General features: G+C 37.4%; 2 protein-coding genes across 2 annotated transcripts in view; one reads left to right on the top strand and one right to left on the bottom strand.

Moving 5' to 3' along the window:
• antxr1a (ANTXR cell adhesion molecule 1a) overlaps positions 1-15,225 on the bottom strand; it is a 370,977-nt gene that overhangs the window by 170,428 nt on the left and 185,324 nt on the right. The gene's annotated exons all lie outside the window — the stretch shown is intronic.
• The window catches only part of naa35 (N-alpha-acetyltransferase 35, NatC auxiliary subunit), a 38,882-nt gene that overhangs the window by 19,539 nt on the left and 4,118 nt on the right, over positions 1-15,225 (top strand). Inside the window, exons 17-20 of the mRNA XM_056463046.1 lie at positions 1,325-1,503; positions 4,610-4,746; positions 4,827-4,894; positions 6,393-6,533. Coding sequence (XP_056319021.1) covers positions 1,325-1,503; positions 4,610-4,746; positions 4,827-4,894; positions 6,393-6,533 — 525 coding nt within the window. The remainder of the gene's footprint in view (positions 1-1,324; positions 1,504-4,609; positions 4,747-4,826; positions 4,895-6,392; positions 6,534-15,225) is intronic.

Raw genomic sequence — 15,225 nt, 5'->3', positions numbered from 1 at the left:
TCTAGCTTGCAAATGATGTATTTAGTTGTGTTTTGTTACTTGTAACCGCGTGTGCTGTATCAGGTTATCTCTTTATTCTCGTATCGCGTGTAAAGCCACGTTGAAAACGCGACGCGTGCCGCTTTGTTTACGGATCGTCAGCTGTTCCAACACACATGCAACGGTCAAGTTTCAAAATATTTCAGCTCAGGTTCAAGGGAGCTGTCTAAATTGCACCCAGCAGGCTGAACTGGCGCTCTAGTCTAGGCGAACGGTGAGGGTTGTGTGTGTGTGTGTGTTGCGTGTGTGTGTTGCGCAGGGCCGGTTCAGCAAGCTGAACTGCCGCTCTAGGTTAAAGACGATCACCTCGCCCTCAACCCGAAAGTGAAAACAAAAGTGACCTGTTAGCAAAGTGAGGACGTGGGGTGTCGCAGATATAACTCAGGACGCGGGTGGTGAGGGAGGTGTCGCGGACGTCTCTCTCTCTATTGGTGCTGTGTCTTCCAAGGAGGAGGAGGAGGTGTTTGTGTGTGCGTCTGTGTGAAAAGAGCAGGTAGAGGGTGACGTGCTCCTCGCCAGTTCTTGGAGTTTTTGCTCAATAAAATAGTTTGTCGTCTGTTTTTTTTAAGTGCATCGTCTGTATTTACATTCACTCACTGGCATCCAAAATCCACTATGAAGCGTGTGTGCACTGTGACTACTTTTATATTGTTGATTACGTGCTGGGCATTTCACTCTGTCTCGCGCTGAAGGCTGTCAGTTTCGACCAATCGCAGCAGGCTGTCATCAGTCCAATCAGCGCAGATGAGCTTCGCGCTGAGGAGGGGGTTGGGAACAAATGAATCGCTGAACGATTCATATGGGAGTCGCTGGGATAATTAGGTAAAAATAAATGCAGATTATAAGACCATCAAAGTGTTTTTTGACCTTGCATGCATATTAGACTGTTGTTGGAGACCCTTAAAACCTAAATATGACCCTATTTCATGTATAATATGGGCTCTTTAATTTCGGTCGATACGATATAATTCCGATATCGATATGGACAATATTAAAAAGCCAGGAAAAAACTGCCAAGAACGCACACAATGTACCCACAAATGTCTGCAAACTGAATATGCAAAGTCTGTAGCTGCTTCCCAAATGGCACACTATGCACTAATGCACTATGTACTTATGCATAGTGCATACTTATGGATTCAAATTTATTTAAAGGCAATAGTAGAAGCTCCAAAACACTCGTGTTAAACCGTTTGTGTTGGTTAAGTTTACATTTTGGTTTGATTAAATGGTGACATCTTGTGAGTTGTAGGTCATGATCAAGTGTGTTTTTGTTGTTGTTCAGGCTGAGAAGGTGGACGCTGCTCTTCACGGTCTGCTGATGAAGCTGGAGCCGCAGCGGCAGCATTTAGCCTGTCTGGGCACCTGGATCCTCTACCACAACCTGCGCATCATGATCCAGTACCTGCTCAGCGGCTTTGAGCTGGAGCTCTACAGCATGCACGAATACTATTACATCTACTGGTACGACCACTAAACGGCTACAACGGGTTTAATATTACAGGCAGATCAGGAGGCATGGGTACAGAAGGAAACACAACATATACAAGCACCACATCTGAAATTAAAAATGCTGAATCATCTAGAACTATTTGAAATGGCATAGTGACATTCAGAAGATCATAACGAGTGCGAATTATGTCCTTCTGGGGTGCGTTTCCCAAACAACGACGTAGCTCGCAGCTGAACTATCATGGTACGATGCATCTTTTGGGAAAAGAGCGATGTAGGGACGAATGTTTCCCAAAACGCATAGTTTCTCTGTCGCAGATCCATCACTTAAACAATGCTAGTTATAACGTAAAACGCCCATAGTGACGGCCATAATGACGCTCTAAACAGGGCGGAGTAACTACTTCTTTAGAGAGGAACCCTATAATTTCTTTGTGCAGATTATATTGTTTTAGACAAACATAAATTTTAAATAAAATCTCACAATAGATTTGGTAAAAACATGCACTCGCTTTCCATATTAACTGAAATATCTACAAGGCTCTCCTGGGACTGGTGCCTTCATACCTATGTTCCCTTCTTTATAAGTCTAAAAGCCAGTATGCCCTACGTTCAAGTGAATCTTATCATTTGACTGTTCCCCGGGTTCGAACTGAAATAGGGAAGCCAGCCTTTAGTCATGCCGCCCCCTCATCCTGGAATACTCTTCAGTCTGAACTAAAAATATCTGAGCTCATCCCAAAGACATCGTTTCGCTTTATCTTTTTTATCTCGGATCTCCTGATATGCTTATCGACCGGGCGGGAGCCCTGGGCTCAAATATCTCCGAGCTCAGGGTTCTCTCCCGGGACAGCATGCCAAACCTGCTTTATACGCCAAGCATATCTAAAGGGGAACTCTTGAAATTGAAGATACTTAAGTTCAATGGTTTGGTTAAATTTAAAACAGCACAGTTTATGTTTAAAGCTAGGAATAAATCACTTCCGAAATGCATGCAAATGTTTTTTGAAGAAAAAGACAAGGGGGATATAATCTGAGAGAAGAACAACATTTTAGGAGGACGAAAATGAAGAGTTTGTGTATGTCTGTATGTGGTGTGAAATTATGGAGCAGTCTCTCAATGTCAGGATATTAATCGATATAAAAAGTTGTGTATATATATATATATATATATATATATATATATATATATATATATATATATATATATATATATATATATTATTAAAGGAATATAATGATGAAGGTGATTTAAAAAAGGAGGAAATGAGAAAGGTATGATGAAATTTTAATTAATGGCTATTTGCAGTACTATGTATTTTTTATTTATTTTTATTTTAGGTCTATGTTACGAAATGTAAATGTACAAATGGAATCAAACATAAAATTAGTCAAAAATGCCAAAAGGATAAAATATGTGATGTCAAAAGAAGAGATGAGTAAAAGAAGAACTAAGTTTAAGTAATGGACGAATGATGTATGTGGTAATGGGGTGGGAAAATAATAAGCTTGTGCTTCATCCTGCTGCATTTTCGACCATGTTGACATGTATTTTTTGTTAAAGATATTTTATGTATGATATTTCTGTTCGAAAATAAATAAATCAAATCAAATTGTAATAATATAAAAACTAACACTAACTATTTAGTTAAAATATCAGTGCATCACTAAAAGATTAGATCAGAAAAAAAGATTAGATCGTTCGGTAACACTATATAATAACTACACACTATAAATCATTTAATAAGCATTAGCAAATAGTTAATTCATTATCTGTTAAGCATTAACTCCACATTAATAAACGTTAAGCAGTTTATAACTGCAGCTACAAATGCTGTAATCTTGACTTACAAACATATTTATAATGTGCTTAATACTTGTACTTTCATACTTTGCTAATGATTTATTTTTCATTACTAAATTAAATATCGCATTGTTTACAAACCATTTGTATTTAACAGTAGTTGAGGGTTTTTAGGATCATTCAGAATGAGTTAGTAAATGATTAATAAACTATTGAAATCAACGTTTATATGTCTTATTATTCAGGCATATATTAAGGGTTACTATGTATGTTAATAAATGCTTTATTAACTCAACTTCATCTAGTTTTGTGACCTAATCTAAAGTGAGGACTAGTTATGCTTTATAAATCCCTTATAAGTGACAAATAAAGGCTCAGTTAAATTCTAAACAGGAAAATTGACATTATTCATTCCTTTTCATTTAAAGATACACAAATAAAACTGTACTTCAAATGACAAATAAATCTTTGCAACCTTATCTAAAATAAAATAACTGTAGAGTTTAAACATTGCATCTTATTATATTGTTAAATTATTATACTGTTGTTGTTTTATCCCGTTTTATGTCGTATTTTGACACTCCTGTTATTTGGCAATGTTTAAACTTTACAGTCATTTTATTTTTTAGAAAAGATTGCAAATATTATTGTTCATTTGATTCTGAGCCTTTAATTGTCATTTATAAGGGATTTATAAAGCATAAATAGTCCTCACTTTAGATTAGGTCACAAAACTGCATGAAGTTGAGTTAATAAAGCATTTATTAACATATTAGTTAACTATTAGTATATGCCTGAATAATAAGATATATAAACGTTGATTTCAATAGTTTATTAATCGTTTACTAACTCATTCTGAATGATCCTGAAAACTACTCTAAAATACAACTGGTTTGTAAATAATGCGATACTTAATTTAGCAATGAAAAATAAATCATTAAGTAAGTATTTATATATATATAGCACATTATATAGGTGCGTATAAGTGAAGAATGCAGCATTTGTAGCTGCAGTTATAAACTGCTTACTAACATTTATTAATGTGGAGTTAATGCTTAACATATAATGAATTCACTAGATGCTAATGCTTAGTAAATGATTTATAGTGTGTAGTTATTATAAAGTGTTACCGATCGTTCTAATCTAAAATCTACCCCTAAATGAAATTTAAAGTGTTCGCACAATAAAGCATTAATTAGCATTAAACATTTGAAGGAGTTATCCATCCATAAGTGAGGTGTGTACTCTTAAAAGGCCAGTAGCAAAACAGCTACAGGTAAATTGTGATATGTCTTTGCCTCCATCTATGTTTAGGTATCTATCAGAGTTCTTGTATGCGTGGCTGATGTCGACATTGAGTCGAGCCGACAGCTCTCAGATGGCGGAGGAGAGAATCCTGGAGGAGCAGCTCAAAGTGCGCAGCAGCAAGAAGAGCAAGAAGAAGAAGAAAGGTTCCTACTTTCATCTCTTCTACTTTGTATGATTGTCAACTTTCTGTCTTGACCCTCTGTGCTTTCCACTGTCTCCTCAGCTCGTCCTCTGAGTAAAGAGATCACCATGAGCCAGGCATACCAGAACATGTGTGCTGGCATGTACAAGGTAAAACACAACGGAGGAAACAAAGTTAGCGGCATACTGGATAATCAACAAGTAGAAAGTATTTTTTTACAGATATTATTTATTCATAAATATAAAAATCACGCACAGTTGAAGACAGAGCCCTCCTGTGAACTTTGAATTGGTTTTTAAATATTTCCCAAGTGATGTTTAACAGAGATTGGAAAAAATTCACAGTACGCTCATCTGTTGAACTGCATCCCAATCATTACAAATACTGCAGACAACCTATTGGAACCCACATGGACCCAAGATTCTCGCTGAAATCAGTCAAGTTTGGTGAAGGAAAAGTCATGGTTTGGGGTTACATTCAGTATGGGGGTTTGAGAGATCTGCTGAGTGGATGGCAACATCAACAGCCTGAGGTATCAAGACATTTGTGCTGCCCATTACATTACAAACCACAGGAGAGGGCGAATTCTTCAGCAGGATAGCGCTCCTTCTCATACTTCAGCCTCCACATCAAAGTTCCTGAAAGCAAAGAAGGTCAAGGTGCTCCAGGATTGGCCAGCCCAGTCACCAGAGATAAACATTATTGAGCATTTCTAGGGGTAAGATGGAGGAGGCATTGAAGATGAATCCAAAGAAGCTTGATGAACTCTGGGAGTCCTGCAGGAACGCTTTCTTTGCCATTCCAGATGACTTTATTAAGTGATTTGAGTCATTGCAGAGATGTATGGATGCAGTCCTCCAAGCTCATGATGGAGTCAGACACAATATTCAGTCTGTTTCCACTGCACCATGACTTTATATTCTATACTGGATATTATTTCTGTTCAGTGACAAGACTTTTGTCTGAGCAAAGTCAGACCTTACTGTCCTAATTAAATCATTAAAAATCAAGACATGATCATATTTTATTTTGGTCAAATAAACGTAATCTAGAAGCATTCATATAATGGCTACAGAACAAACCACTGTTGTACAATGACTTGCCTACTAATCTAACTTGCCTAATTATCCTAGTTAAGCCTTTGAATCACACTTTAAGCTGAATAGTAGTATCTTTTATAATAACTAGTAAAATATTACTATAAAATAGACAAAAATAAATTAAATAAAAGTTATTAAAACTGTTATGTTAAAAAATGTGTTACATTTCTTGAAATATCTCCTCGTTAAACAGCACTTGGGAAATTCAAAATATTTGTAATAAAAATTTCACAGAAGGGTTACTGATTTAGTTTTAAAAAATCTATATAACGTATAGTTTCAGACCAAAAGAGGCAAAAAAAAGATTGTCATGTAAACAACGAAATTCCAAGGCACTCGAAAAGCAAGTAAAAAAATTAGGTTAATAAAAGCTTTTTAATTTTTTTTACTTTTTAAGTGCCTTGGACTCATGATTTCATTCTTTACCTTTATGAATTCCTGATCCTAAGAGCACATACACATGAACTACCCATGAAGCACTTTATGTTTGGTTTTGAAAGATGGTCATGTCATGATTCCGGTACTGACTCTTTTGTCTCTCCCCCAGACGATGATCGCGCTGGATATGGACAGAAAGGTGCGCAAACCTCAGTTTGAGCTGGACAGTGAGCAGGTGCGCTACGAGCATCGCTTTGCCCCTTTCAACAGTGTGGTCACACCACCGCCAGTGCACTACATCCAGTTTAAGGTACACAGCTTTCACTCACTATATCAAGATGATGTGTACTGAAACTCTCCTTCTTTCTTTCTTTCTTTCTTTCTTTCTTTCTTTCTTTCTTTCTTTCTTTCTTTCTTTCTTTCTTTCTTTCTTTCTTTCTCTCTCTCTCTCTCTCTCTCTCTCTCTCTCTCTCTCTCTCTCTCTCGTAGAGCATGCTGGGAGTGAGTGCGTTGTGAGTGAGCGTGTGTGACTCGGGTGTTTGAGTGCCTTGCTTTTCAAACTTTTTTCCTTTTCTCTTATACTCTTTGTTATATGGTGTAGGAGTTTATTCTTTTCTTCTTATTTTGCTTTGGTTTTTCGGGGGGAGGGGATTGGGTTGTAGGGGTTGTGGGGGTTTTGGGAGTGGGGAGTATGGCTGGGGCAGGTACAGGTGCGCGGGGATTGAGCTCGCTCACGCGTCGTCACGGTGTGAAAGTGGCGTCTGCAGTGAGCGTGGAGAGCTGTTGTTTAGCTGTTGGTGAAATTGTAGGACATGAGAATATTTTGTCTGCATCTAAAATGAATAGTGCAATAGTTATCTTTTTAAGCACAGTAGAGAATGCAAATGAAGTGGTTCAGAAAGGAATTATACTGGATGGTGTCCTTACTCTAGTTATGCCTCTTTCATTGCCGTCAAAACGAGTCACTATCTCGAACGTCCCACCATTTATTAGTGATGAAGTTTTAACACAAGCACTGTCTCGCTACGGTAAGCTGGTTTCCTCGATTAAAAAAATTCCAATTGGTGGTGCTTCCCCTTTACTGAAACACGTTGTTTCATTCAGACGCTCTGTTTACATGATTGTAAACAATGACGCTGACTTAGAACTTACGCTTAATTTCCGAGTGGATGACTTCGACTACGTGGTGTTCATTACCACGGACAAGATTAAGTGTTTTGGCTGTGGAAAAATCGGTCATTTGGTCCGTGTTTGTCCCAACAAAACTGAAGAAAACAATCGCCCCGCTAATGCGGGCGGCGCAGCTAATGGTGACGAGCAACCGGCCGATGAGCCCGCCGAGGTGGAACCTGCGGTGGTGGCAGCGAACGGTCATGATGGCGATCACAGTGTGGATCCTGTGGAGAACGCATCGGTTTCAGTGGAGGTGGAAGCGCAAAATGCAAAAGATGTTGAAGACGAGGAAGCCGAAGGTGAGCCAAGCGATAAACAAAATTTGGAAGTTGTTTTGGGGGATGTTCGGGAGGTTGACGGTGGGCAAAATGAAACAGACGTGGAGAAAACAGTATTTAAGGTGCCATTAAAAAGGAAAAAGTCAGACAATGTGCATGGTTTTCGGCAAGTGAAAAAAGTTGATATGGAAGATGAACTTGAGTCAGAGAGTGACAGCGAGCTCTCTGATTCAAGCCTTACACTGTCTCAGAGTGAGTTTTCTAGTCGTAATTATGGAGTAGATGACATCAAACTATTTCTAAGGTCAACGAAGAATAAGAGGGGCGTCTTAGTAAATGAATACTTTCCAGATGTTGAGCAGTTTGTGGATAAAGTTAAAGGTTTTATGGCTGAAGGTTGTTTTTCAAACAAAGAAGTGTATCGATTGAAAAAAATAGTGCGAAAACTCAATGCAGACCTGAATGATGGAAGTGAAAAAGCATAAATTTATGAAGATGAACCACAATAGTTTGTGTTTCTTTTTCTTTTTATGTTTGACTATGGCTGAAGTGTGCATAGCATCATTGAATGTGAATGGTGCACGAAATTCCAAAAAAAGAGCTGAATTGTTTGGGGTTATTAAACAGAAAAACATAGATGTTATTTTTATTCAGGAAACACACAGTGACATTAAGAATGAAGTTGATTGGATGCAAGAATGGGATGGGAATGCTGTTTTTAGTCATAACACCACAATCAGTGGTGGAGTGGGTATTTTATTTACAAAAAATTTTTGTCCAGTATCTTTTCAAGTAGAGGAGATTGTGAAAGGAAGATTTTTGAAAATAAGAGCAATCTTTGAAAAATACATTCTCATTTTTATATGCGTTTATGCTCCAACATCACCAATTGAAAGATTAATGTTTTTAGATATGCTTAATACTGTGCTACAAAAGTGCAATTCAGAAGAATATTTGTTTTTAGGGGGAGACTTCAATTGTACAGAAAGTCTTATTGACAGGAACCATATTGAACCTCATATACCTTCACGTGAACGTCTCATTAAATGTATTAATATGAATGATTTATGTGATATTTGGAGGCATTTTCATGAAGGACAGAGACAGTATACATGGGCTCATGCTCGTGATAATTTTCTTTCTCTTGCGAGATTGGATCGTTTTTATAGTTTTAAACATCAGTTGAGCATTTTTAAAAGCTGCATAATTTCTCCAGTCAGTTTCTCTGATCACCATATGGTTTTATGTTCCTTCTTTTTAAATGAAGTTAAGCCCCGCAGTGCATATTGGCACTTCAACACCAATCTACTATGCAATAGGGATTTTAAGGAAGTTTTTAAGTTTTTTTGGGAAGATTTTAGAAAAACAAAGGATTCATTTCGAGATTTAAATCAATGGTGGGATTTTGGGAAGGTCCAAATCAAACAACTGTGTCAACAGTACACTCGTAATGTCACCAAAGAGTTAAATAGTTCCATGAAAGCCTTGGAGACAGAGATAATCAATTTGCAGATTCTGGCTGATTCAACAAACAATCATAATTGTATAGAAACAATTTCAAATAGAAAAACTCAGTTGGCAGACCTACTGGGGTTGAAAACACAAGGGGCTTTAATTCGTTCACGTTTTTTAAGAATTGAACAAATGGATGCACCATCTAAATATTTTTTTAATCTTGAAAAAAAAAAATGGCCAAAAACGTATTTTACATGCGTTACGCTCTGAGATGGGGGAAATTTTAATTAGACCTGAAGAAATACGTAAAAGAGCAAACAGTTTTTATGAAAATTTGTATAAAAATGAGTTGGATGCAGAGTGGGACTCAGAGAGTGCTTTTTTCAGAGGGTTGAATCAAATGACTGAGGAGGCAAATGATGAGATCTCTGGTGTTTTAAGAATGGAAGAGTTGTATAAAGCATTACAAAAAATGGAATCTGGCAAAGTACCAGGAATTGATGGTCTTCCAGTTGATTTTTATAAATTTTTTTGGACCGAGGTGGGTGATGACCTCTTGCAGGTGCTTAATGACAGTTTAGCATCAGGCAGGCTTCCATTGAGTAGTCGTAGAGCGGTCATCACACTCCTTCCCAAAAAAGGAGACCTTTTAGAAATGAAAAATTGGCGCCCTGTCTCACTTTTATGTGCTGACTATAAATTGTTATCAAAAGTGTTAGCTAACAGGTTAACTAAAGTAATAGATTTAGTGGTGCATCCAGATCAGACTTATTGTGTCCCCGGGAGGTCAATTTTTGATAATATTACCCTTATGCGGGATATTTTTGATGTCTCCAAGTTGCTTAATTTAAAAATTGGTCTTATATCGTTAGATCAAGAAAAAGCTTTTGATAGGGTTGAGCACCCTTATTTGTGGAGAACATTAGAAGCTTTTGGTATTTGTCAAGATTTTATTGATAAAGTGAAAGTACTTTATGGTGATGTTGAAAGTGTGCTGAAAATAAACGGTGGCTTATGCGCTCCTTTTAAGGTCTGTAGGGGTATAAGACAAGGTTGCTCATTATCTGGAATGTTGTATTCACTTGCCATTGAACCTTTGTTACAACAACTAAGAAAAAAAGTTTGTGGGTTGAATTTACCTGGATGTAAAAATAATGTCACACTTTCTGCCTATGCTGATGATGTAGTTGTTTTTATTGACAAGCAGAATGATGTGCAAGTTTTAATGGAAGTCTTAAAGGATTTTAAAAGTTTGTCATCAGCAAAAATTAACTGGAATAAAAGTGAAGCAATTTTAATTGGTAATTGGTTAAAAGATAGGCCAAACCTTCCTGAGGGCTTGATCTGGGGAACAAGTGGTTTTAAATATTTAGGAGTGTATTTGGGTGATGAAAGTTTAACTCAGAAAAACTGGGAAGGGGTTGTGGATAATATAAAGGGTAGACTTAATAAATGGAAATGGTTAATACCCAAAATGTCGTATAAAGGAAGGGTTTTAATAGTGAATAATTTAGCAGCTTCCAGTCTCTGGCATAGGCTAGCTTGTTTAGATCCTCCTTCACAAGTATTAACAGAACTCCAAGGCCTTTTGGTCAATTTTTTTTGGGATAACTTGCATTGGGTCCCACAGAGTGTGTTGTATTTAACCAAAGAAGAGGGTGGTCAAGGTCTGATACAGCTAAGAAGCAGAATAGCAGCTTTTCGATTACAATTTTTACAAAAATTTCTGTATGGGTCTTCAGTGTATGGATGGCGAGCAGTGACATGCTCAATTTTACACAGTGTTGCAGGGCTGGATTTGGATAAAGCCTTATTTTTAATGGACCCCCTCAAATTGAATGTTAATAGACTGCCAATATTTTACAGAAATCTTTTTAAGGTGTGGAGTCTGTTTAATTTGCAAAGAAATAGTACATGTTCTCTCCACTGGTTGTTGGAAGAGCCTCTAATATATGGAGCTCGTTTCGATCTAACAAAGGACAGTTCTTCATTTCATGGACTTAACGAAGTGTTACTGAATTCAAAGATTTATACGCTTGGACGTTTGTTGCATATTGCTGGAGTGGACTTCAGAAAAACGCAAGAAGTGGCCGATGTTTTAAGAATTCGATCCTTGCGGACTGTTGAATATATGTTACAGAAATGGAGAGGACTGGTCAGTGATGAAGAAAAAACTCTGCTAAAAGACAGTTGTGGAAAAGTAAATGATTCTGAATCAGAGGATTTTTTTCCGTTTTTCACGTTGCTCCCCAAGTTAGAGGATTTTAAAGGACCCTTCCTGGACTTCAAAAAAACATTGTGCTTGGTTGGGTCTATCTATGGTTACTGGCAAAGATTTTTACAAAGTTTGTGTTAAAGTTTTTAATAAAAAAGAACTGAACGATAAAATTGACACACCTTGGCGTGAAGTGTTGGGTGTAGAAGAACATGTTAAACCTGAATGGAGGTCACTGTATAAGCCACCGTTGTCTAAAAGGTCAGGAGATATACAATGGAGACTCCTTCACTGTGCTATTGCAGTCAATGCTTTTATTTCAGTTATTAATCATGATGCCATTGCTAACTGTCCTTTTTGTTCAAAAAGAGAAACAATTTTTCACGCTTTTATGGAATGTAACAGACTGAAACCTTTATTTTTATTTTTGGAAAATATTTTTACCTCGTGTAATGAAATGTTTTCTGTGAGAGTTTTTATTTTTGGTTTTAAATTTGTTAAAAGAAAGAGGTTTAAATGTCAACTTCTGAATTTTGTTTTAGGGCAAGCTAAACTAGCTATTTATATGAGCAGAAAAAACAAGGTTGAAAGATTGTCTGGGGAAGATGTGGTGGCAATGTTTGTAAACTTGGTGAAATCACGAGTTCTGATTGATTATTGTTTTTATAAATCTACAAAAGATATGTTGGCTTTTGAAATGAGGTGGTGTGAAAGTGGGGCTTTGTGTTCAGTTGTTGAAGAAGAGTTAGTTTTTACTTTATTTTAATCAATGTATTTATATATATATATTTTACATTTTTTACATCCCTTGTGAGTTGATGAAATGACGATGATTAACTATTTGTAATAAAAGGCACTTTAAATTCTCTCTCTTTCTTTCTCTCTCTCTCTCTTTCTTTCTTTCTTTCTTTCTTTCTTTCTTTCTTTCTCTCTCTCTTTCTTTCTTTCTCTCTCTCTCTCTCTCTCTCTCTCTCTCTTTCTTTCTCTTTCTTTCTTTCTTTCTTTCTTTCTTTCTTTCTTTCTTTCTTTCTTTCTTTCTCTCTCTTTCTCTCTTTCTTTCTTTCTCTCTCTCTCTCTCTCTCTCTTCTTTCTTTCTTTCTTTCTTTCTTTCTTTCTTTCTCTCTTTCTTTCTTTCTCTCTTTCTTTCTTTCTTTCTTTCTTTCTTTCTTTCTCTCTTTCTTTCTTTCTTTCTTTCTCTCTTTCTCTCTTTCTCTCTTTCTTTCTTTCTCTCTTTCTTTCTTTCTCTCTTTCTTTCTTTCTCTCTTTCTTTCTTTCTTTCTTTCTTTCTTTCTCTCTTTCTTTCTTTCTTTCTTTCTTTCTCTCTTTCTTTCTCTCTCTCTCTCTCTCTCTCTCTCTTTCTCTCTTTCTTTCTCTCTCTCTCTCTCTCTTTCTTTCTTTCTTTCTCTCTTTCTTTCTCTCTCTCTCTCTCTCTCTTTCTTTCTTTCTTTCTTTCTTTCTTTCTCTCTCTTTCTCTCTTTCTTTCTTTCTTTCTTTCTTTCTCTCTTTCTTTCTCTCTCTTTCTTTCTTTCTTTCTTTCTTTCTTTCTTTCTTTCTTTCTTTCTTTTTTTTCTTTCAATTCAAAGGAGCATTTTTGTCATGATATGTGAAGTATTGCCAAAGCATTGCAGATTACATAATAAATACAATATTAAAATGATTAAATAATATGTATTTAAATACATAAAAAAACTAGGGCTGTCAAATGATAACAAAATTAACTAATTAATCACCCTTTTTTTGTAATTAATCATGATTAATCAGGAAACGCCATATTTACTATAGAAATAAAAACACAGGCATGTAAGTGCCATTTGAATTTCAAAGCAGTCAATGCCAAAAACAAACAAACTGATTTCCATGTTGGATTCTAAGTGGACTACAAACACAGACACACAGACAATAAGCGCAGTACAGCGCACCCGATGAGCGAGGGATCCCTTCAGATTCATCAACACGTACGATCGCGTTCATCAAATTTGCTTAAACAAACAAGCAAGGATTCTGACACAGCAACGTGAAGCAGACGCTTTACAAAAGTTGCGTGTAGGGGGGAAACACGTCAAACTTATGAAAGGAATAGGGCTGTCTTTGATAGCTTGCGACTTCATCTGCCACTTTCACTGAGTACATTTACATGGACAACAATACTCCGCTTTTATGATTCGGATAATACTCTGATTAAGAGTCCACCATGTAAACAGCGATTTTTGATTACCTTAAAGGATCACGCAAGTCCCGAAATGCAGAGGTTTTTCTTTCCGTTCGCCATGCGGTGTCAAATTGCATTAAAACATCCTGAATGAAAATTTGCTGAATGAGAGTGAACTGCAGTTGAAGTCTAAAGATTAAAAAGGAAACACCCGAAATTGCATGAAACTCTGGAGGAAACGCAGGATATCCTGGTGATGCGACATTAATTGTTTTATACTAAACTTTGCTTTTAAAAGCGCGTCCTTGGTCTTATCCAAAATTCTTTGCACGTTAAACACACACAGGGCAGGAGCAAGCTGAACTGGCGCTCTAGGCAAACGCAATCACGCCGCCCTCAACCCGAAAGTGACCGGTTCGCGGATGAAACTGAGGGCCGTGAGGGAGGGGGGAGGGTTTTTTGTTTTTTTGTTGTAGCGGATGAAAGTGAGGACAGAGGGGTTCGCTCACTATTCTGCTGCCCAAAGCGGCCGCCTAGGTCGCCTCTATGCACGCTCCGTCCCTGAACCAAGCGACAACCTCTCGCTCTCCCTCGGGAAGCCAATACGGAAGTAACTAAAACTGCAATTCATCGACTCGCCTTGGGGGGCTGGCTCCAGGAAGTCCAGGTCATTTCTGACTGCAATGGGAAATTGGCCATTTTTACAGCTGATAAAAACATGCTTACAGCCTGGTACAAAAGATGGCTTTGGTGCATATAGCCATGATTAACCTTCATGACAACTGTGAGGGGGGTGAATTTTTTTATAACTCATCTGTTTAATTTTATTAAGTTATATTAAGTCTGCATAATTAAGGGCGTGGCCACTTGAGTGACAGCTAGGTCTCGTTGCTCGCTGTCTCGTCACCTGAGCTGATTACGGCTAATTAGCTGATGAACTCGGCATATACATCGCATTTTTGTGTTGGTTAATGTTTCTTTACACAGTCAATTGCCTTTTGGGATTATTTCCTACAATTATTAGATGATGTGGCATGCTGTGTGCACTTAATTGTGCTCACAAACCATTCACATGGCTTCCGTTTCCCTGGTGAGTGAAATTATATACTTAAATACCATCTCTATAAATGTATTTGTTTTATTTAAGATCATTTATAATGTTCTTTAGAGCTGTAATGCCCTCCAGAATGTGACAGATTGATTAGCTGTAGGCTCTAGAACAGTCATCTGAAGCGTTATCATAAAGTGTTATGCCTGGAGATCATCAATAGTCTTGCATTTACTAACACAGACTATATCTGAAGTTCTTGGACGTATTTCACGTTTTGCTCCTGTTGAAAAACGTCATGAGAACAATGTTTAGTGGCTCATTGTGTTACAACAGTGTTATTAAAAGTCTAATCACTTTATTGATATAGTGTACAGCCAAGCACATGTGGTCAGAACACAAACGAGTCGCAGGTAATAAAGTATTAAGCGTTTCTCACAAAGTAAAGTCTGTCTGCCAGGTCTAAGCTAAGTGCCAGCAGGTGTCTGTAGCTCCGCTCACTCTCCGCCTCTTTGCCCTTGTTTGGTATCCCCACGTGGGTGCGATGACTCGCGAACAAAATGGCGACGGTTGGCCGCGCCTACTTTTAGCTTCATTTGCGTTCTTCAGAAACCTATGGGTGACGTCACGGATACTACGTCCATATCTTTTACAGTCTATGCCCTGAACACACGTCGGCCACAA

This window comes from Danio aesculapii, chromosome 8 (genome assembly GCF_903798145.1).
Source record: "Danio aesculapii chromosome 8, fDanAes4.1, whole genome shotgun sequence".
Taxonomy (NCBI): Eukaryota; Metazoa; Chordata; class Actinopteri; order Cypriniformes; family Danionidae; genus Danio; species Danio aesculapii.
The sequence above is the reverse complement of the archived record's forward strand: the minus strand, read 5'-3'. Positions and strand labels throughout refer to the sequence as shown.